Source organism: Triturus cristatus, chromosome 3_2 (assembly GCF_964204655.1).
Source record: "Triturus cristatus chromosome 3_2, aTriCri1.1, whole genome shotgun sequence".
Classification (NCBI taxonomy): Eukaryota; Metazoa; Chordata; class Amphibia; order Caudata; family Salamandridae; genus Triturus; species Triturus cristatus.
In genome coordinates, this window is record NC_140584.1 from 744,903,626 (window position 1) to 744,927,700 (window position 24,075).

General features: G+C 48.0%; 1 protein-coding gene across 1 annotated transcript in view; it reads right to left on the reverse strand.

The window, feature by feature from the left end:
• Positions 1-24,075, reverse strand: part of ANKAR (ankyrin and armadillo repeat containing) — a 1,190,398-nt gene that overhangs the window by 683,635 nt on the left and 482,688 nt on the right. The window contains exon 11 of the mRNA XM_085646861.1: positions 3,282-3,326. Coding sequence (XP_085502987.1) covers positions 3,282-3,326 — 45 coding nt within the window. The remainder of the gene's footprint in view (positions 1-3,281; positions 3,327-24,075) is intronic.

Here is a 24,075-nt window from a genome sequence, read left to right on the forward strand (position 1 = left end):
TGACGCATTGCATTGTTTCTGAACAACGATCTACCTGATTAGCATATTGCGCATAGCATTTCTCCTGCATAACAAATTACCTGATTAGTGTATATGCATTGCCTTATTTTTGCACAACGACATATCTGGTGGTGGTATCACGCATTGCATTATTTGATCTTGCAAAGTGCCTGATTGTTACGTTACGCATGACAGTATTATTACATTGCAAAAGTATATGATTCTAGCATTACGACTGTATAATATGATTTTAGGAGTACAGGAGAATGTTTAGAAGTGCTCATTGATATCGCCAGAACTTACAAGGGCCGGCTGGCCTAACAACCGGCCAGGAGAAATATTACACAACCTCATATGTTGGTTTTATATCGTGTGGTCTCATCGTATATTTTTTTACATAAAGTTTATACTCGTTTTACAAAACTCGTGTGGAGTCTATTTGTGGTGTCATCATTGGATTATTGTGAGCGTGGTTGCGAATACTTTACACATTTGTCTTGAAGATAAGCCTGGCTGCTCGTGCCAAGCTACCGCGGGGGTGAGCGGGGCTATCTAAAAACGTGAGCTTCCTTTCTCTGACGTTGGAACGCGGATCCCTACTTGGCCTAAGGTACCTACCTCAGCCAACCAGGGATCCCGGGTCTAACAGACTCCCTTCTTTTTAAATTTTTGTGGAACAATAAGAAATCTAGAATTTCTTTATCTCATCTTAGAAGGTCAAAATCTACCGGCGGTGTAAACTTTCCATACTTTTGTTTATATCATAAAGCTTTTTGCCTTAAACAAGTGATATTTGTGGTAGAGTGTTTATGTCTGTTTTGAACTGTTGCATGCACTTCAGTCCTGACTGCATACAGCATGGACCAAAATTGCTATTGTATTCAGATGAAATGCAAGCTCAGAAAACAGGCTAACTTGTTGTCACTATATAGGCTTGAATTGCCATGTCCTGCTAACATGACTGAGAAGGAATAATTCTATTCTCTTGTGCTTGCATTGTTTGTAAACATAACAGCTCAAAGATATCTATAAGGGAGACGACCCAGTGTTCAAGGGAGATGACCCAGTGTTTTCCATCTTGTAGGAATAAGGAAGGAAAGTAGCAGTACATTTGTACAAGAAGCATTGTTCAAATATCATGTACATTGATACAAGAGCAAACATTAGTTGACCCTTCCTCACTCCATTGAGCACCATGTCTATAAAAGGTGTATGAGGTACAGGGACAGGTGTAGACACATGGGCCAGTGGCTGGAGGTTCTGACTTCAGACCTGAAGGAACATTAAAGTACACAGAGAGACAGCTTGTTACAACCTACGTAACATTAGTAGTATAGGGATGTATGATGAAATATGATTTGGGCATATTTAGCTTTTGTCACAATTTGCATAATGATTGCTGAGTTGTTTATATTTACAATCATTCCTATTTATAAGATTTATTTCAAAATAATGCATATTAAGCATTTAGTAAAAAAACAATTATTGTGTGTGCGTGAATTGACTTTGGGGATATGCGATAGGACTTTATGTATACCAGTCGCTGTTGATACATTTATTGACGGGTTTGTCTGACTCCTAATATTCACCACTAAGATGTAGAGAAATGAGAGACAACTGCCAATTCTCCTTTTCTTCCAAAAAATTGTATTCACTTTTTGGGGCTTGAGAGAACTACCGGTGTGACCCCAATAAATTAGGGCTAACACAACAGCCTTGTCAGAGTACTTTGACCTTCTACAAAGCTCTATCAAGAGCTCAGACCTGCAAGTTTGATGGCCTGTATGCACTGATTTAAGACTGCTTCCCAGATATAATTTCTCTCTTGTGGTGAAATACATTGCCAGGATCTGCCATTAATGGTCTGATAAAAGCGTGCACTTGATATTTCCTTGGGTATTACCCAGTGCTGAATTTGAACCGGTGGGTTCCAGTGCTCAGCACCGGTACTTAATCACCAACACTTTTCAGGAGCACCAGTTAAGGACACATTCATTTACAGGGAGATTAAGTGTTTTGCCTAGAAACACAGGATATGGTGCCAATGCCAAGACTTAAACCTGGTTCCCCAGCTCTGAAGTCGGCGGCTCTGGCCATTACACCACATCCTCTCCCACTTTCAGGGTTAGCAGGTGATTCTCTTTTATGCAGCGATAACAGGAGAAATGGGAGGGTGCAAGCTGCCTCCTGATGAGAGCCCCGGCACTTATTTTTTTTACAAATTAACCACTGGTCTTACCTTGAACATATTTCCTCTGCTGGCCATTTTCATTCAATGCTATTCAATCCTTAACTGACTTTCCCAGTCCATGACCAATTATATGACTGAGTTTGCTTATAACCCCAAGTAATTTCTGAACGAAAAGCTGGGCCAATCAATGACTTTAGAACTGAGAAATTACCTGTTTGCAGCCTTTGTATTGGTTATGAGTCTTATCAAAGTCCTGCGTTTAATAGCTATGCAATGTTCATATAAACTAGTTGTCAGTTTTTATTTCTTCTGGATATCTCAAAACCTCAAAAATTACTGTTAAAAGAACATACAGAAAATATTACATTTAGTACTGGAATGCACAGATAATGTTTTTGTGTAGGATGAGACAAGTTTTCGAATGAGCTGAATGGTAGAAAAAAGATACCAAAATATGGTGCATAAAGTTTTAAGTCAGTTTAGAAGACACATCTTCTTACTTAACATAAGGACAATTTCCTGCATTCTTGATTAATGTCTCCACATCTGACATTTTGTATTTTAAAAAATTTATTTAACCTACAAAGTAACTATTGGCTCGTGCTTTCCATCTTGGGATCAAGTGACACCATTAATCCACTCTACCTCAGAATTTGTTGGCTTGTCCACTTCCATTAATAGGTGGAAAGAGTTACTTGCCTAGAAGGTAAAAATCCGTTTTTTGTGTTCTTTGTACAAAAAATACTTTCTTGAGAACGAAATGCATGCTGCAAAGTAGCTAAAGTCCTGATAAAAAGTACATCAAAATCTATTAATATTTTAATGACAGTTATTGCTATTGATAGAGTAATCGACTGTGTTTTAGATACATAGCACATTTCATTACAAAAGAGAAATCCCTTCTTGTATACACAATTGACAATTTTTTTCAAATTTTAAAATACGAAAGTGCATGGAACTGTGCAAGACGTTTGTACAATGTAACTTTTTAAGTCAAGAGAGGACATCAGTCTCTAATAATCTGCTAGTCATCAAAGTATTCATTTTAGTGCTTCAAAACTGAAATTAAAATATTTTGAAATCAACTCACCGAGTATTTCCTTTGAGTTTGCATTGTCTTCTGCAGAACGTTTTCCTGGAAGAAAATAAAAATGTTTACCCCAGTTTTACCTGAACAAAATTTCTCAGCATTACTCTTTCCTTCTGCTTTTTTAAATCTCTCTCCAATTTGAGTTGAGTGCAGCTTCATCACACGTGATGAAAATCAGCTGTCTCAGAGACACTTCTTTGGCAAATCAGAAACATGTTAGGCAATTTACAACTGGAGTAATGTAAGCTGGCATGTTTCCTTATGAAAGTGGTTGGATATAGGAGCAACAGATTTCAAATGATATTATTTTGCATTACAGTTGCACCACATGAACTTATATTTTACAGAAAGTATGTATTTATTATGGAGATGAACACAACTTAGAGCAAAAGACTCCCACAAGCGGTGCAGACCATCACAGTTGTCTGGATTATATAGCTACTGGAAGACATGCAGTCATGTTTTCTCCAAGAGTTGTCATTTGGTGGAAATGGTTCAGCCTAGGAAAAGGTCACCGAACAGGCGGGTAAAGAACATTGGGGAGCTCTATGGCGAGAAAGGTTTTCTTTGTTTTGCGTTATGGGATCATACATGCAAATATGTGTTTTACACTGCCTTTCAGCAGTAGCTTGCAGCATATACATGGAGTTGCCAAGCTTACTGGATGAGCATGCCATCAAAAAGTTTTTAAACTTGTGGCAACTGTAATTACACATATTAGCAGATTTAAATTTTAACCCCATCAACCGCCCATCCCCTGTGGTATAGGTCAAAAATAATATGCTTCTTATTGCATTATGTGTAGATTCTATGGGGGTGATGTCCCTGCTCGGACACTTCCCTCTCTGTGTGGATGGGGTAGGCTTGCATCATCCTCTTGTTATACATATGTACACTGCAGACCCATCGTCTTGCATTCTTGGCCTGCCACCTATCCTGAGATTACAGCTGGCCCTGAATTGCTGGCTCTTCAAGCTCCATGTTTATCTCGGTGATGATAAATGGACCATGACTCCCTTCAGGCTTCTATATAGGTTTTCAAGCAGACAAGGGAAGCACAGCAGGCCTGGAGTGGCTGCACATGTTTATCATTGTTAGACCTGGCATCTTTTGGGATTTTTCTCGTCTTTTTGCCTTCTGACCTCCTGGTTTTTGACTCTGTTTTTGCTGGTTTAGTATCTCTGCCCACTTTCTCACTGCTGTTCAGTGTTAAAGTGCAAGTGCTCCTATTGAAAAGTAGTTATTTTCTTGCTTAGCCAACCTGTGTGTCTGTGCTGGGTTGTGGATTGACTGTCTGGCTTTTGAGTGACAGGGGCTGGGAATGCGCATTCTCTTCCACAGCCACTGGGGGGGTTGAGGGGTGTCCTGCCTTTCCTGGATGAGTCAGGGCTGGGCTGAATAGACCTGGGCTGCATTTAGAGTAGTGGGAGGAGATTTCCTTGCATCTGAATGGGCCTGGTCTGCCTTGGACAATGATGTCTTCACCTCCTGCTGGGAAGCTGGGCTAGAGAGAACCAAACTGGTTTGGACTAAGCACAGACACACTCTGCCCCAGAAAACAATGAGAAATGCAGTATAAATATTCGGGCCCAGACCCCAGAACTTTAGAACTCACTTGGCAACATAAGTCCCTAGCACACATTGATTTTCAATGTTAATTAACACAGTAGTTCAAAAGATACGAAATAAACATGAGACAACATATAAGTCAGTAGTACAAATTGTATATCTTGAAGTCTTCACTCTTTAATTCATATGTAGGTTCCTTAGGTTGATATTCTTGTGACTGTTTGTAAGCCCAAAGCCAACACGTGTTTCGTCGCTTCACGTTCAATTAACATGCGACTTTTTCAAGGCTAAGTAAAGAATAGACTACAGTCACTATCTCAGGACAGAGTGGTACATAGTTACATACGTTCTACGACATTCCACCCAAAAATTATAACAGTGACTTTGTGTACATAAGAAATTAAAAGCTCATAGTATGCGAAACCATCCATTGGTGTGCCACATACTGTTGATAATGGTACATTACATGCCGCCACCATAGCAGTCAAAAATGACCATGTATACTGTGAACATTAAATCAAACAAATTCAATTGACTAATACAAGAGTTTTAAAGAGAGAGGTTGATTCCTGATATTTATAACCACTTGTCAAGGAAAAGAATCAGAATAAGACCCGGTGTTTTATGTGTCCGTTAACAATTTATTATGTGGCTATTCACCCCTAAACTTATTTCTCCTATTAAAACCAATAACTCCAAATGTGGCAAACGTGCACCATGACCGACATTCATGGAAAAAATATTATGCAGAATCGTTACGACTGATGCAGTTGGATGAAACTGTTGGATTCTGTTGTTTTCAGCACCGTGGTAGAACCGGACGGAGCTACCGACTTAAAGGAACTGCATTTTTAAGGTTATTCTTGCAAAGTGCATATTTGTATGGTGGATTCTTATTGTTTTGGTCTTGTTTTGAATATATAAAGGTTTGGATATTTTTCGAAACGGGTGTGGTGTCCTTTTGTAGTGTTTTCACTGTGTTACTGTTGGTTATGTTCAAATGCTTTACACACTGCCTCTGAGATAAGCCTGACTGCTCATGCCAAGCTACCAAGGGGGTGAGCAGGGGTTATTCTAGGAGTGTATCCCCCTTATCCTGACTACGAAGAAGGGTCACTATTTGGACAAAGGTGGAAACCATTTCCAACTCGAGACCCCCATTTCTAATAATCATCAAACCCACCATCAGTGAACCACTGAGACTAGAACTGCCAGTAGCCAAATCTGTCTTATTGGAACTTGGACGAAATGCTAATTAGAAAAAGTACAAACAAGGACCAACCACATGCAATTTAGGGGCATATTCTCAAGGAGCTATCGCCCAGTTAACGGCACTTTATCGCAGCTAAAGTTGCCATAAATTTATCACCCCATTCACAAGCTGGTGTTAACAGCCCATAACACCAGTTTATCCGCGATAGCAGCCGCAAAAAACATTGCCACAGATGACCCCTGCGACTATTGCTAATGAGATGCAGAGTAGGCGTTCCCGTGCAAAAAGTCGCAAACACACCACTCCTCAACATTCTCAACGACCAGCCACATCTGCGAAAAGACCACGAAACATGCGATAATGCGCGTTAGCAGCAGGAAATTAACACCTGCTCTGACCTGGTATAAAGTCAGACACAACCGGCAGCAGCCAAGGGTGCACAGCCCATAGCCAAACATGAAGAACAACAGATGCCCCCGAGCAACTGAACATGCAGCCTGGAGCCTCAATAGGGCAACAACACCCACCCCCAGGACCCCCAGGTCCCCCTGAACCCCCCTGCCCGGACCAACATTGAGGCAGCACGGACAAAGACAGCGGACCCACAGGAAACACACCAGCCTCACAGACTTAACACCAGACGATGGCATTGCCCACTACAGGCTCAAAATGATCAACCATCCTACGCATCTTGACCATCATTGACCAACAGGCCGACGGCACCAACACAGCGGACACCAACATCCCACCCCACCCAAAGCTGCTGGCTGTGCTGCACCTGTTGGACTCTGGTACCCCCCCCCAACCAACACCCGCCAGAGTCGGAGTTGTCTCACAGCCAGCCGCATCCAAGTCCCTCACATCTGTCCTGGATGCCATCATCAGCCTAGTACCCCATTATCTATACGTCCACCACAATGCACAGGATCCGCTAGAGACCAAGAAAGGACCATACGCCATAACTGGATGCACGTACGTGTTGGGGGCAATCCACAGCACACATGTCCTACTTGTGCCCCCTGGTGATACAGCACACAATCACCACAACAGAAAGCACACGTCTCACATCAATGTGCAGGCAACATCTGAACACCGTGGAATCTCCACCAACATCGTCGCCAAATACCCAGCCAGTGTGCATGATTCCTTCATCCTCCGGCAGTCCATCATCAACCAGCGCTACCAGGATGGCACCAAGGGAAATGCACAGCCCCTTGGCTAGTTCCAAATGAATAACTCACACACCTCAACTCCACAACCATGCAACTCACAACTCTGGCAATGCACACGTCACAAAATCACATACAACATGCAAAACAACATGCCCACCCACCAGACACGACAGAACAACTTACAATGCCAACCTGGGCTAGTCATGTACATGAGCCATCAACGACATGACACCTCAGCCACACAATAGCGGAATGTGGGGAGAGGCGGGAGCCAGGCATGTGTGAAGGAGGCAGGAGAACCATGATTGGGAAAGTACACAATGCCAAGAGTGGCGGCGATGTGCTGGACAGAGCGCAGTATGCAGAACACATCCATATCCATGGTGACATACACCGCTGGTGTATGGAGTGTAGTGGACAGTGGACGCAACCATGTCACCCCAGCCAGTTGGGGAGTTCGCGGAAATGTTGCCTGTTACATTCCCCCCCTAAGCGTGAGCGGAGTGGCATGGCCCAGCGTACGCCAGTCCAGCGTAGGGGTGTGAACAAAAAGCAAATAGCCCTGGGCGTGATCCTCTTCCGGAATGCTCAACATCTCTGCCAGGGCGGCGCCTCTCACCCCGCTATGAGGCTGACCCCGTCCTCGTGAGTGGAGTTGCCTTCGAGCCTGTGTGCCTGCCGTACCCCGGCCCGCTAGACCCCAAGCCTGTCAGGCCCGCCCCAGATCACCTGCCAACACCAGCGTGTGTCAAAGAGGGCCCACCACGTGCCGGCGCAAGCTCCAAGCCCGATGCCCGCGACCTTGGCAACCGCCTCAGACCATCACGGCCTCCACGGCCTCCACGACACATGCACGCTTTACTCCCTTCTCATTGACGTACTCTACTGCTGCATCCGGCCTACACCAAGGTCAAGTAGGTCACACATTTGGAAAAGAGTCTTGATTACACGATGGCAGAGTACATATGTTCATTGCAGATTTTATATCAGTGTACTCCCTTCGATGTGGTGCCACCAACTCTGTGCATGGCATTCTTACGACACATGTCTGCTGACTACTGCCTTCGGCCTACACCACGGACAAGTAGATCACACATTTAGAACTGAGTCTTGATTACACCATGACAGTGAACATTTTTTAAGGCAGAGTTTATGTCACTATACTCCCTTCGATGTGGTGCCACCAAGTCTGTGCATAGCATTACAACCACACGTGTCTGTGGGCCTACGCGGACTACCGCCCTCGGCCTACGCTGCGCACGAATAGGTCACAGAATTGGAACTAAACATCGATTATACAAAGGCAGAACACTTATCATTGCACGCAAGGAGAGGCGTAAGAGGATGACGCGTTGCAGTCCGGAGGGAATAGGATCATCATTACGGAGGTGATCAAACACTACCGACAACTGCCCTGGTGTCACTAACTCTGTGCATCGCGAGCCAACGACACGTGGCTGTGGGCCACTGCTGACCGCTGCCTCCGGCCTACACTGCGGTCCAGTAGGTCACAGATTCTTGTTTTTGGGATGGCGGAGTTCATATAAGTGTACCAGCATCATCGCAGACTGCACCCCCTCCCAGACCCGGTGCAACTAAGTCTGTTCCCCGACATTCATGGACACTCTCTGGTCGTACATTGGTGCAGTCTGAGTCTATGGACTAGGGGGTAGTTTTCATCCTCATGGGCTGTCACCGAATTAGTCGTGGCAACGAGGCTGTCGCTTTCCACTCCTCCATTTGCTGCTTCCGGATAACCTCAGACCTCTGCATCATGCCCTGGTGGACACCTTCCACTGTCCCCCGCAACCCTCTGCCACATTCATCTCTAATATCGATGAGGACCCGCCCAGTCCGCGTGGCCCTACCTCAGTGCACCGCAAGTCCCCGTCCCATGGCGGTGTGCCTGTGCCGACCACTGTACATCCGGGGCCACTAACTCTGTGCAGCTCACGTCAGGGAACCTGTCTGAATGAATATTGGATGACCTCTGTGACGGTGATCTTAGGGTCATCCAGGCCATGTGGCCCTGCGCTGCCTCAGGCTCCAACTGCAGACCACCAGGGCTCACACATCAAATCGAGTCCTGAACGGACCGGATGTCGCACCAAATGCCACCATCACAAGGGCCATCTCCATCCACCATCTGCCAGAGTCGAAACAGTGGTGCTGGCAGACTAACGGAGTTGCTCAGGCCTGTCGTGGATGCCATCATCTGCCTGATCCCCTGCTCAGCACTCCAGGTGCCACTGACTCAGTGCAACGCAACCCATGGACCGTTACTGATTGAGTTTTGTGCAATGGAGAGGTTGCGCAGCAATGTCACCTCAGGCAGAGTGGAAGACCTGGGATGTTGATGAGGAAGTTGATGCAGGTGTAACACACCCCACTGCATCTGTATCAGGACTAACCCGAAGGGACACAATCCTAGCAATTTCTTCACATGAGCGCGCTCATCTCTAGTGCCCCAACCTCAGTGCACTGCAACTCACGGACACTTCTGTTTGATAGTTGGGTGACCGCTGTCCTTGCTCCACCTTCCTCCATGTTGCTCAGCAGTTGACTCTGTTATGCAGGTGTTTTCTGTTTCCATTGCACTGGTGTCCACTGTTCAAGTTGTTGCCAGCACCAAGCACTGCGGGCTGGCTTATACTCACTCCACACACATCCAGTACAGGCGTCACTGTACATGTGGCCCTGCCAATAAAGGGGCCGGGCGCACATGCTCGTAGCCAATTCAACATAATATAAGCATGTGTCCCTGTGGTCTTGTTGTACGCATGAGGGCCCTGGGCCCTATGACATTACATTGTGCTGTGTACAGCAGATGCAGACATGTCAGTGCAGGCAGCGGGTAAGACCTTGGACATGTAGCTTTGTCGTAAGACACTCAATGTGTATGAGGAGTGGACTGGGCCGTTGTACGGAGGACCAGCGTCGGGGTGTGAATGATGATTCCGTGGCTCTGGGCATGGTTCATTGCAGGACATGTGCGCATGCATGTGTATCCGTCACGGTGTGGGTCTCCTTTGTGGGGTGTAGGTGGTCCCTGATGGGACTTGAACACCCATGTATGGGATCTACTTTGGCTTCCATGAGCTTTGAGCCCACCCACACCTGTTCGGCCACCTCCTTTTGGCATTCTGACACTGGCATTGGAATGCGATGTGTGCCTCGGTGAAGTGTTGGGAGCCACCCGTGCACAGGTGCTTCCTGCTGTGTGGTCTGTGCAGGGGCTGGGGTCTTCTCTATGTAGCTTGGCTGCCCTGCTCCTGGGGTTGGGTTGCCTGAGAAGTCCATGAGCTATTGTAAGGCATCGGTGTCGGAGCTGTGGTGGTCATCTCCGGCATCACTGATGGGTTGTCTGGTCTGACCTGCTGGAGGTGTTGTTTGTACCTCTGCAATGTGAAGGGGCGATGCATGTTGACATTTTGTTGACATTTATGTTTGTGCATTGTTCTTGTTTACATGCAGACTGTGTGACAATGTACATTGTGACAGTTTGGGTGGTGCTGGCAAATTTGTGGGGAAGAGTGGACATTAAGACTACATGACGGATGTGCGGTTGTACCCGTGGTCCGTTGTACCCGTGCATATGCATCTCACAGTTCCATGCTCTGTCCATTGTGATTGGCCTGTTTCTGCACATGAGCGGACCCAGTTGTGTCCCCTGTTCTGCAGTGTCGGTGTTGCACTTGGTGCCACATTGTCATGGGATGTGCTGTGATTGCTATGTGTGTGTGCTGCAGTGTGCCACGGGGATGAGGGACATGATCCTGGGTCATTGTGGGTGTGCAGTGTGCTACGCATCGTTGTGCATGTGTGCCACTGTGCCCATCTCCCCCCATACCCCCAGTCCCTGGTCATTACTCACCCTGTTGTTGTTGTGTCAGGTCCTCTGGAGCTGTGTCCGTACTCCCACCTCCTTGCACCGTCTCCACACTGATGACTGGCCTCCATTTCCTCCAGCTCCTCGTGTGGCGCAGGACTCCCACCTCCTGTCGCCGTTGCTGCCTTCCTGTTGGCAGCAGGTTTGTGCCTGGTTTAGGTTTTCAGGTCATGCCAGCGCCTCTTGGACTCATCCAGTGGCCTCCTCAACACTCCGGATGCATTGCAGGTAGTCTGATTGTGGGACAGTTGCTGGTAGTGTTCTGTCACCTCCGTGAAGTTGGTCTTGTGTTGCTGTGGACTGCACCCTGGCACCCTTCTCTCCCTGGCCTTCCCCGACCCTGTTGTACCTTGCTGGTGGTCTGTGGGGCTTGTGGGGTTCGCGTTGGCCTCTGCGCTGGGTCAGGGTGCATGCATGGTGCTGCGCATGTTTGATTGTTTCTGGTGTGTTTTTCTTGTTCTGCTTTTATAGTGCATTTTCCCGCCAGATGCGTGGGATTTGCAGGCCTGTGGCTGGTTTTCACAGCTTTTTGTATCGCGCTTGACCTCATTGCAGGTTTTTTTGCGTTCGTGTTTCGCATATTTGCGGCATGGCAATGATTTCAACGTGGCCATTTGACGCGTTATCTGGTGACTATCGCATGGTACCGCCGTGTTGTGAATACTTGGTTAACACGGCGTAAATTTTCCACGATGGACTGCGATGTTGTAGGTTGCGTTAAGTTACTTTTGCGATGATTAGCACACGTTCTTGAGAATATACCCCACAGTCATTGCCCTGCTTCTAGGATGCAATGGATTTGCACCAACATTGATCCCGTAGATTACTGTCCCACAGCACTAAAGCGGTTGGGTGACAGATTAGGAGTAATCCCGCATTCTGCCTCTGAGGGGTGAAGAAAGGCTAACTAGACATCTCATATACATTTTTCCAAACTGGAAAAATAGAAATAGAGCTGGTAGCCAGGTTCTCCCTGCCCCTCTCAGCCCTTTTCAGGGACCTGAAATTACCCCTAGACACCGGGATTCATTTTTTATTAAGCAAAAATGGAAAAAGAGTGGGAAGTCCGCCTTCCAGGTGCCAGAAGGCAGCCTCCCATCAGCCTCTACCTAAAATTTGAATTTGACCTTTTTAGTGGTCTAGGGAGGGGTCCCCCTTGGTTTGGCCTGGCGCGCCCCCTGGGCATAGGTACATCAGTTAACAGATGGTGTGGCAAAGCTCGGCAGTCTTCTGAGACTTGAGGGAGCATAAGCCTCTGCAGGAGGAAAGTGGTCAGTGATCCTTCTCTCCTCCTGTGAGAATTACCAGCCACCAACTAGCCAACTAAAAATAAAAAACGAATGGCAAACTAGAAAGCAAGAGTGGATTGTCAATACATTTTTCCAGCCACATTGGAACGGTGTCATTACTAAAGGAACATTTAGTTTGCATTGGGAGTTTATAAGAAGAGAATACAGCAACCAACACTCGACTTGGGAGAGACAGTGCGCTGATAGAGGCAACATGTTTGTAGTTCCTTCCCACTAGAATGTTACTAAGATAAACATAGTAGATGTTTTATAACCCCGACTGTGTACATTTAGTGGCACCTGAAAATCTTCAGCAGAATTGCTTGCACAAGAATTCTGCACAAGAAAAGCTTCCTCAATGTTTGTAGGCCTGGGCGGTGAACTTCGCTCCGTTCTCAGAGTTTTCTGCACTCCGCAGAGCTCGCGGAGTGCAGAAAACTCCACTTTGCAATGTGGAGCAGAGTTTTTTCCGCGCTCACGATCGCGAACGGTAAGCTCGCGAGCGCGATCTGCCACTCGGGTAGAATTTCTACCCGAGCAGTAGGAATACCAGCACAAACTGCAGTTCGCACCGCACTCCAACACTCGCTGAACTCTCAGAGTTTCTTTGTAACTTTGCAGAGTTACGCGTAGCAAAACTCCGCAAACTACGCCCAGGCCTTGTATGTATCTGAAAAGTTTCTGCTACGCTAAATGCTGATAAGCTCACTTTCTACAAGCAATGTGACAAAGGATTAGTTGGTCAGATTGGCTCAACAGCAGCTTGAACATTATTTTGCAAACTCTAATAAGACATTGGATTTCCTTCCAGGTGTGGACAAACTCGTGCAGGAGATACCTTTAAAGGAGGACCAGATCACAAATGCTGACAATTACATCAACCTGGTCAAATTGGACCTGGTAAGATAGTGGAGTGCCAGGTGCGGACAGACTGGGGCAGGAGAGACCTTCAATTATGGGCCAGATCACAACTTTTGAAAGTTACATCACCATGGTCCAGTTGGACCAATGTAAAGTATCAGCTGGAGACCCTGGCCCCAGATGATCACACTGCTGAAGCAGAGATATGGGTGGAGTTTAAAGCAGAGAATGCAGAGAGGTGCTTTAATTACAGTAATAATAGTATGGTTAAAATGCAGAAGGCCTAGAAGGTCTATCCAATTTCTTCAGTCACAAAGCCAAGCAGTCTTACTGAAGTTAAACGTTTTAAAGCCGAGGTGAAACAAGTTGCTAATCTGAGGAAGAAATTCAAATGGCACCTGTGGGACCTCGATCTTTGCATATGCTCCTTGTAAGTCGGAAGATAATAATGGAAGAGAAAATGTGGTACTCAAGAAGCCTGGGGCTGGATGAATAAAGAAAGGGTTAAGAGACAAAGCCATCTCTAACTCCCTCATGAGAATTCTGGAGATGAGATATAAGAACGAGATATAAGAACCATCAGGATTTGGACACAAGACCTATCATGATATATCCTCATCTGAAGTGGCTGAGGTTGATCCACATAAGGTGATGATAGCATAGAATGGCAACATGCAGATTGATTCCCTTTATTTGGCCACAGAGTGGAGTAGATTCAATAGAGGGGGAAATAAAATAAATTTGGCCAGAGACTGAGTTTTAAATACACCGGCCCTAACTCACAAGGTTTAGAATCATCAAAGGCACAGGCATTCCAAGCATGAGGCTAGATTAACTTCTCTTCTCTCTTGTTTTGAGTAGTGCCAAATGGTGAGATAAATCAACCATTTAGATAACCCTTAAGTATTTTCTCAATCAAGTGGCTCAGCAAAATCCTATCACCTTTCAGAGAGTGAGAAGAAAGAGGCCTCAAATCAGTACACACAGTTTGATTTTGCATAGTTCAGAGAGACTTACTTGAGGGATTGGGCATAGTTCAGGAGAAACTACCTTCAGGAGTAGAAGTGGGACAGTTAATTGTACTGAGGAGGAAAGTTGGAATTCATTTTTAGTGAACTGGGAGACGGTGGAACTGCTGCAACAGAGTAACTGGGATTTCTGACCCTAACTTGTATGAGCCAATTTGTGACTACAGGGAACAAGTGCTTGTTCCCAGATTAGCTTAGTGTGTGTTACTTTCAACAGTTGTAACAAAGACCGAGACAAATAATATTAAGAAATGCAAACTTCACTCTTCTTCTCAACCTGAGAAGCCTCTGGAATCCTTTTAAGGTTATAATGCACATGGGCACCCATGTGGATTATAACCCTAAAATGTTTCTGGGCTCAGGGGGTTTCAGAAGCTGCGGCATTGATTTCTCAGGAATAAACTTGAGAATCTTACTGTCCTGGATCCCCTATTCCGAACCCCCTTCCTTTCCTCCCTGTTTATGAACCTGGTCAATAACGTGTACTGCTGTGGGAAGGGTTATTCTTTTCTTTTATTGGCAACGTTGTTATAGAGTCACACATGCCATAAGAAGGGAACAGTATCCGGGTGGAAGGTCAGGTAAGGGAGCCGAAATCGCCTCTTGAAACGCTGTCGTCACGGATCGGGGAGTCTCCGGTCGGTTCTCGAGGACCCAAAATGGAAAAAGGAAAATAGAAATGGCTTTAGGATGGTGACCAGATTGAAAACAACAAGGGAAGGGGAAAAGTGCACACCGTCACCAAGCCCTCGTACTCGTGATGTGTCTATCGTGTGGGAGTATCGGTGATTTAGCTAGGTGCACCCCTCACGCGTGCCCACAGCCCCTGTAATACAGATGAGCATACGCCCGTCACTTGCCTGCTCCCACGACCCCCATGGGCCGTGGTGTAGGGAGACCCGGTCTCCTTCACGTCCTGGAGAGCAGGGGTCCCGAGCGCGTTGCTCCTTGAGCTGATCCTCTCGTTGTCGGCGTCCTCCCGATCCGGAGGTCGATACTTCTCGCTGTCGGCGTCCTCCCGATCCGGAGGTCGATACTTCTCACTGTCGGCGTCCTCCCGATCCGGAGGTCGATACTTCTCGCTGTACCAGGCGACGGTCTCGTTGTCCTCCTCCTTACTCTCGAACGCTCTCCACTCTTCACCGGCTGGCGTCGTCTCTCTCCAACTCTCGCGCGCCTTCCCCTCGCTGTCCTCCGTTTTTGTGTACACCTCCGCTCCGCCCCCGTCGTCCGCTAGACCGCTGGTTGTAGTTCCGGTTCTGTCGGCGGCGGCCATCTTGAGTTGGGCGCCGCCACCGTCGGATGGTCGTAGACTGTCACACTTACCTATATGCTTGGACAAGATGGGACTTTCTCTGACATTTCGGCACCTTGCTTGAGGCCAGGGTCCTCTCTGTTCATTCTAGAAGGGATTGGTCTGTCCTCCTTCGACATCCTTTGCCAAAGTTTATGAAAATTCTCATATGCTTCTTTACTTATACCCTCAATTTCAGGGTTCACAACATTATGTAATTTAATACTAATATTCATAAAATACATTCATTTTACTAACAAATCCTTTCACTCAGATTCCTTTTTAGTAATACACTTTGGGTTGGGGGTTTTGGGAACAGGGTCTGTGGTTGTTATCTTTCCTTATGTTCTTTCCTTTTCCAACATGAAGGTTTTCTTCTTCCAGTTTCTTGCTTACTGCCTCTTTCCTGTTAGGGCTTGAGTCCTTCTCTTCCTTCAGCTCTCTCATTAGATTCCAGTGCCTACTTTCCCTACATTGCTTCTGAGCCCACATTCTATTTTTCTTGTAGTTTTCCTGCCCAGAGTGTTTTTTCTCCTGGCTACCAGGTTTTTCCTTTAGAGGATTGTCAATCCAATCCTTTTTTTTCCCAACCTTTTGAGGAATCTGTGTACTTATTCAAGATCTCAGTGTGGCAGTCAAAAATAGGAGGCCCTATCTTCCTCAGAAGAAGACCAAGATTCTTCTCACATATCCTGCACTTGACAGTAGTAGGGTACTGTCTTGAAGTCAGTGTAGGATATTGTTGAGTGGGCTTCTACAAACAGTGATACCCCCAATGAGGATATGTACGGACAATAGGTTAAACAAGAGAGAAGACTGAATAGTTCATTTATATAAGTGTTATACTGAGTGTATGGCGGTTGACTTGCTATGTAAAGAAACAAATGTTTTTCACCTATGTACGGCATCCATTTTAGGGCATACTCATTCCTCCCTCCTCATCCCTACTTCTCATCCATCATCCCTACTTCTCACCCATCATCCCTACTCCTCATTCCTCATCCATTCTCCCAACTCCTCATCCATCATTCCTACTCCTCATCCATCATCCATCATCCATCATCTCTACTCCTCATCCCTCAGTCATACCGCTACATTTCATTTTCAGTGTTGGGAAACATACCTTCACATTGATTGGTTGGCAACAGCCAATCAAAGTTAAGAGAGAGGACTGGAGGAGGAGCCTAGCGCGCAACCAAGATGGCCGCGTAGGCTTACGGCTCTCGAGGGCCTCCGCAACCTCCCACGTCTATCCTGACTTAATCCTGGTTTATTTGACGGGCTTTTGCAGATGAACTTGCGCTGAGGTGCCACCCGTTTTCCAAATTCAGATCGGACGCCGGGACCCGGACTGGTTGCACTCCGAAGTTTGCGGCCTGCTCTTGCCTTGGTCCCGATCTTGAGTTGGTGAAGTGCCCGGGTACGAAGTGAACAACAGCGGTTGGCTGGGCTTGATCTGCCACGGACCCCGCACTTTCACTTTCGTTTTCAAGCTTTTTCTCTGATATCGGCTGAGAGACTTTGGTGTTCCGGAGGGGTGCGGACGGCGAAGTGTCTGGCCTGCCTCTCGGACTATATAGGTGCTGACTGTCGGCGACGGCTGTGTTCAACTGAATTAGCTACCTGGTTCCCTTTTTCCTGGTGCGGGCGGGTGCCGGCCTTGGTGGCCGCCGGACGATGGCGGCGAGACTAGACGGAGACAAGTCGAAACCTAAGTCAACCCGGAGGGGTGCCTATACCCAGATCAATAACATGGATCGATATGCGCAGGCAAAGGGATCCCCTGGTGGCTCGCATAAATCACCTGAAAGGTCTAAGGAGGTCTCAGGCCCGTCGTCGGAGTTGACCCTGCTGGACGTCATGGGCGCCATTGAGGAGATGAAGACCACGGTGGGTCAGCAGTTTGATACCCTGGCTCATAAACTGGACGTGGTCCTGATCGATGTGAATTTGGTCAGGGCAGACCTGTCCAAAACTAACGAGCGGGTCGACCCCTTGAGTCAAGCGGCGTCGAGCCTGACTGTGGACGTGGCCGCCCTGCAGACAGAGGTCCGTAGGTTGCGGCTAGCCAGTGACCTGACGGACCGTCGACTTGAGGACTCCGAGAGCAGGGCTAGACGGAACAATGTTCGTATCATTGGAGTGCCGGAACGATCGGAGGAATCTGCTGCGGATCTTTTTGTGGAGGATCTGGTGACCAATCGTCTCGCGCCCAAGGGACTGAGCAAGTTCTTTGCGGTGGAGCGGGCCCACAGGATTCCGGGTGGTGCGCCCAAGGTGGGTGCTCCCCCACGGCCTATAATCGCCCGACTCTTTAACTTTCGGGATAGGGATGCTATCCTTCAGGCGTCGAGGGTGGCCGGGCCGCTGAAGTTTGAGAACTCCAATGTTAGCTTTTACCCGGACTTCACGCAAGCGGTCCAGAAACAACGGCTGGGATTTTTGGGTGTCAAACGGCGCTTGAGGGACATGGAGCTGAAATATGCGATGTTATTCCCGGCGAGGCTGCGGGTTGAGTTACAGGGTCGTTCCTACTTTTTCGACCGGCCGGAGGCGGCTGGAGACTGGTTGGATGCCCTGCCTCGGGAACAGGATCGAGACAGTCGGAGGACGGAGAGCGGACGGGACTTGGTGGAGCAGGACTAGAACTTGGTTCCTGGTGATGGACTGAACTGGTGACGTTTTGTACCTTGGCTCAACTGGACCCTAGTTTGGCACAATATGCCCTCCAAATGCCTGGGAGTTGTGGGGAGCTTATTGGGGTCCTTTCCTCCTTCTGGGGTTCTTTTTGTGGTATATGTTAGGGCGACAGGCCCACTGCGAGTTGGGGGGGGCTGTTTGGGCTCAAGCAGGGGTGCAGGGAGGGGGGAGTTGTGGTTTTGGGATTATGGGGGAGGGGAGTTGTTGGGGATTGTTTGTTTGTTTCGCAAGGCAATGTGAAGTTCTCTGCTGACTTATCCGGGTTGTGCTTCCCGGGATGTGGGTATCCTGCACAGGAGTGGGATGGGGGGTAGGGGATTGAGAATCCTTTCGCGGAATGTGAATGGACTGGGGGACAGGATCAAGCGCGGGGTGGTGTTGCAGTTTTTTAAGCGGATTTCGCCCGACATTGTTTTCCTGCAGGAGACGCATTTGATTGGGAACTCCTTCCATGCCCTAAATAGGAGGGGCTATCGCCTTGCCGCTCACTCTGGTTTCACTTCTGGCTCTAGGGGAGTGGGCATTTTGGTTAGGGCCTCTCTCCCATTGGAAGTGGACGAGGTGCTTCACGATGATAGGGGGCGCTATGTGGCACTGGTGGGGAGATGGGAGGGTAGGACTATTTCGCTCGTGGCTGTGTATGTGCCTCCGGGGTTACAGACGGCAACGTTTGCTGATTTGGAGCGTTTGGTCCTGGGACTCCCTGGGGGAGTTCTGGTGTTGGGAGGTGACTTTAATGCCGTTGTCTCCGGGTTGGAGGACCGTCACCCCCCCAGGGATCTCCCTAGGGCTCAGGCCTGGTTGGGTGGCTTTTTGGATACTTTGGGACTTGTAGATTGTTGGAGATTGATGCACCCGGGACAGGCGCAATATACCTTCCACTCAGGGGCCCATGGGAGTCTCTCGAGACTTGATTACATGCTTATGCCGGCGATCCAGGCTGGGATGATTGGGGAGGTGCGTCATTTAGCTCGAGGTATTTCTGACCATTCCTCTGTATGGTTGCAACTGAGGGTTGTCCCTGGGGCAGAGGGGAGAGTGGCACCCCTTAGCCCCTGGTATCTACGTAACCCTAAGATCCGCACGGAACTGGTCAAGTCCACTGATCACTACTTCAACGATAATGTGGGGTCGGTGTCGTCAGCCGTCTCCCTATGGGAGGCTTATAAAGTGGTGATCAGGGGGCAGGCCTTGTCCCTTATCTCCCATGCTAAGAGGTGCGAGAGAGCAGAGGTGGTTCGTTTGGAAACTGACATAGCTGAAAAGGAGGAGGACTTGGAGCGGGGAGTTACTGATGAGAAATTGCATGTTCTCAGCCTCAAACAATCAGATTATAGAGCGCTAGTCACGGAAGCCACCAAAGGGATGAGTAGAGAGCAGCAGGGACGACTGTATGATGTGGGGGATAAGGCCGGAAAGTTGATTGCTTGGTTGGATAAGAAGGAGAGCGCGAGCAGGGTGGTGCCCGTTGTGGAGAGAATGAATGGAGTGCGTGTGACTGACCCGGTGGACATCGTTGACTGCTTCGCGGCTCATTTCCGCGGGGTATACTCTTCGGTCTCTGTGCGTTCGGAGGAGGATTCTCGTCTGTTGCTTAGAGACATTGCATTGCCAACCCTATCGGAGGCTGATGCAGTATTGATGGAGGCGAAGTTGTCGTCCGATGAGATCGCTCTGGCCACTCGCTCGATCGCATCGGGTAAAGCTGTGGGTCCTAATGGTCTTCCCATCGAACTATATAAGCTGCGTCCCGATAAGATAGCGCCGTATCTTCGGGACATGTTTTTCGCGGCACGCGCAGCGGGATTCCTCCCCCCTGACCAACGCCTCGCCAACATAGTTGTGATACACAAAGAGGGGAAGCCGCGAGACCGCTGCGCCTCCTATAGGCCCATTTCGCTGTTGAACGCAGAACCCAAAATTCTGGCTAAGGTATTGGCCAATCGACTGGTTCGGGTCGTGGGTGACTTGATTCATCAGGACCAGTCCGGTTTTATACCCCATCGGAATACCGCGCTAAATTTGAGGCGGTTGCACGGCGTGCTGGCTAGAGCGGAATTTATCCGTGAGCCGGACATCTTGGCATCTTTAGATGCTACTATGGCGTTCGACACTTTGGAGTGGCCATATATTTGGGCCGTGTTGGCGAAATTTGGGTTCGGCCCTGAGTTTATTGGTTGGGTAAAATTACTTTATGCTGACCCACTGGCTCAGGTGGTGGTGAATGGTAGGGTGTCGGCTCCCTGCGCACTGGGGAGAGGTACGCGGCAGGGATGTCCGTTATCACCCCTTCTCTTTGCACTTTCTCTGGAGCCTCTCGCCGCCTGGTTGCGTTGAGAGCCGTCGTTGCGAGGCATCAGATGGACGCCGGAGTTTGAAGACCGCGTCTCCCTCTATGCGGATGACATCCTTCTGTATCTCACCTCTCCCCGACAGTCGCTAATTGTATTGGTGGACGTACTGAATTCCTTTGGTCGCAACTCCGGCCTGGTCATCAACTGGGCCAAGTCGTGTGTTTACGTCCTCTCGGGCGAGGCCCCCCTCCTGCCACGGGATTGCCCTATCCAGATTGCTACCCTGGGGTTTAAATACTTGGGAATCTTTATCTCACTGGATCCCGCGGTCCGCTATGAGCGAAACCTTCTCCCTCCCCTTCAGCGATTGAAGGCCGACGTCGCGAGGTGGCGACGACTTCCGCTTTCGCCGCTCGGACGGGCGGCATTGTTTAAAATGATGTCGCTACCTCGCTTCTTGTACGCTTTGCAAAATACTCTAGACGTCGTGCCAGCCCGTTATTTCCGGGAGGTGGAGGGTCTTCAGCGCCAACTGTTTTGGGACGGGCGGCCGCGGATTGCTCTCGCCAAGTTGACGCTCCCTTGGTACGATGGGGGGGTCGCCCTCCCCGATATTAAACGATACTCTTGGGCGTCTCAGTTGGCGGCGGTGAATCACGGGATCTATGGTCCTGCCTTGAATCCGGCCTTCGAGATGGATACATTTCTGCTCTCGGGTGGGGACTATAATAGGGCGCTGTACTCGGTGACCCCGGACGCGCGGTTGACAGGACCCACGCAGGTTGCGGTACGTGTGTGGCACGCGGCGAATGCTGCGATGGGGTGGAGGGATCGCTTGACTCGGGCGACGCCGTTGTATGCTTCTAGGCGGTTGGGCTGTTTGTGGAGGGATGTATGACGTTACAACGCACACTATTACAACGCATGCACTTACAAAGCATTTTTTACAACGCATAATCCATTACAACGCATGACATTACAACGCATGACACTACAACGCATTTTTAAAAAATACCTTTACAACGCACTACCATTACAACGCATACTACCTTTACAACGCATACCATTACAACGCATAATATTAAATTACATTTAAGGTAAGTATTAGATAGTATAGGGGTAAAAATTACTATTCTAACTCCAGGGGGTGCAACAGTAGGGTAAGTGTTGGATAGTGTAGGGGTAAAAATTACTATTCTAACTCCAGGGGGTGCAACAGTAGGGTAAGTGTTGGATAGTGTAGGGGTAAAAATTACTATTCTAACTCCAGGGGGTGCAACAGTAGGGTAAGTGTTGGATAGTGTAGGGGTAAAAATTACTATTCTAACTCCAGGGGGTGCAACAGTAGGGAAAGTGTTGGATAGTATAGGGGTAAAAATTACTATTCTAACTCCAGGGGGTGCATCAGTAGGGTAAGTGTTGGATAGTATAGGGGTAAAAATTACTATTCTAACTCCAGGGGGTGCATCAGTAGGGTAAGTGTTGGATAGTATAGGGGTAAAAATTACTATTCTAACTCCAGGGGGTGCATCAGTAGGGTAAGTGTTGGATAGTATAGGGGTAAAAATTACTATTCTAACTCCAGGGGGTGCATCAGTAGGGTAAGTGTTGGATAGTGTAGGGGTAAAAATTACTATTCTAACTCCAGGGGGTGCATCAGTAGGGTAAGTGTTGGATAGTATAGGGGTAAAAATTACTATTCTAACTCCAGGGGGTGCATCAGTAGGGTAAGTGTTGGATAGTATAGGGGTAAAAATTACTATTCTAACTCCAGGGGGTGCATCAGTAGGGTAAGTGTTGGATAGTATAGGGGTAAAAATTACTATTCTAACTCCAGGGGGTGCATCAGTAGTGTAAGTGTTGGATAGTGTAGGGGTAAAAATTACTATTCTAACTCCAGGGGGTGCATCAGTAGGGTAAGTGTTGGATAGTATAGGGGTAAAAATTACTATTCTAACTCCAGGGGGTGCATCAGTAGGGTAAGTGTTGGATAGTGTAGGGGTAAAAATTACTATTCTAACTCCAGGGGGTGCATCAGTAGGGTAAGTGTTGGATAGTATAGTGTAATATTATGCGTTGTAATAGTAAGCGTTGTAATGGTAGTATGCGTTGTAATGGAATGCGTTGTAAAGGTAGTTTTTAAAAATGCGTTGTAGTGTCCTGCGTTGTAATATCATGCGTTGTAATGGATTATGCGTTGTAAAAAATGCGTTGTAATGGTAGTGCGTTGTAAAAGTTGCGTTGTAAAGGTTGTTCCCCTTTGTGGAGATCGAAAGGCTTTGAGAAGTGGGATATGATTGGTATATGTAAGGTGGGTGATCTTTGGGCGAAGGGGTCTTTCAAAACGTTTGAAATGCTTAAAACTGAATATAAATTAAACGATAGAGAGTACTTCCATTATGCTCAAGTCTACGATGCGCTGTGTTCGGTTTTTCCGGACGCTGCTGCTATCCCCGAGTATTCCCCGCTAGAGGATAGAGTGTTGGATGGCTACGTGCCCGACAGCACTATTTCTCTGATTTATAAGAAACTCATTAATGATCGCGCGGACTTGCTGCTCCGTCTGCGGGAGGCATGGACGGGCGATGGCTTGGAACTGGACGATGAGGACTGGGTATCGGCGGTGGCCTCCCCGAAAGAGGTGGCGATCCCGGCCCGTTTGCGATTCGTACAGCTGAAGATCCTTCATAGGGTGTATGTCACGGGGCCCGGTTTGCTGCATATGGGTTACTCGCTGGATGGACTGTGTAAGAGTGGATGTGGCCTGCCGGGTACCTTTCTTCATATCTTATGGGAATGTTCGGATGTTGTGCGATTGTGGAACGGTATCCACACTGTAATGGAGGAGGTCACGCACGTTGCTCTGTTGCCGGAGGCTAGGAGGTGTTTGTTAAATGTCTGGGAACCGAATGATTGTAACGCGGCACAGACGCAGTGGGTGACCTTGGGGTACATGGTGGCTAAGCGTAACATTGCACAGCTATGGGGCTCCCCGAGGCCGCCCACGCTCGAGGTATGGAAGGAAAATATGGACTGGTGTATGTTTAGGGAAAAGACGGTGTATGTGGCGAGAGGCAAGCCAGGGAAATGGACTAAGGTATGGGGTCCATGGAATTTATATCGTGGACGTATCTGCACCCCGCCCCTACCATTGGAGGTCGATATTGCTTTGTCCCCCTAGCCGCGCATTCTGCGGGATGGTGTGAGGTGTGTTCCATGCTTTGTTCCCCCGTTGCCCCCCTCTACCGCTTCCAGACAAGAACTGCTTTGAATACTGTACGGTGGTCCCCGTCCTGGGAAGAGCACGCTGCTATTTCGGACTCTCATTGCCTTGAGTGTGTTTTATATTTAATAAAAAATGAAACTGTTTTTTCCGATTGCTCCTGGCCTATGGCCACGGCCTATTACATGTGCCCACAAACTGCTGGGAACTTTGCCTCTGGTTCATTTGAATGTGTGGCGTCGTACTGCGGGCCCTCGGGCTC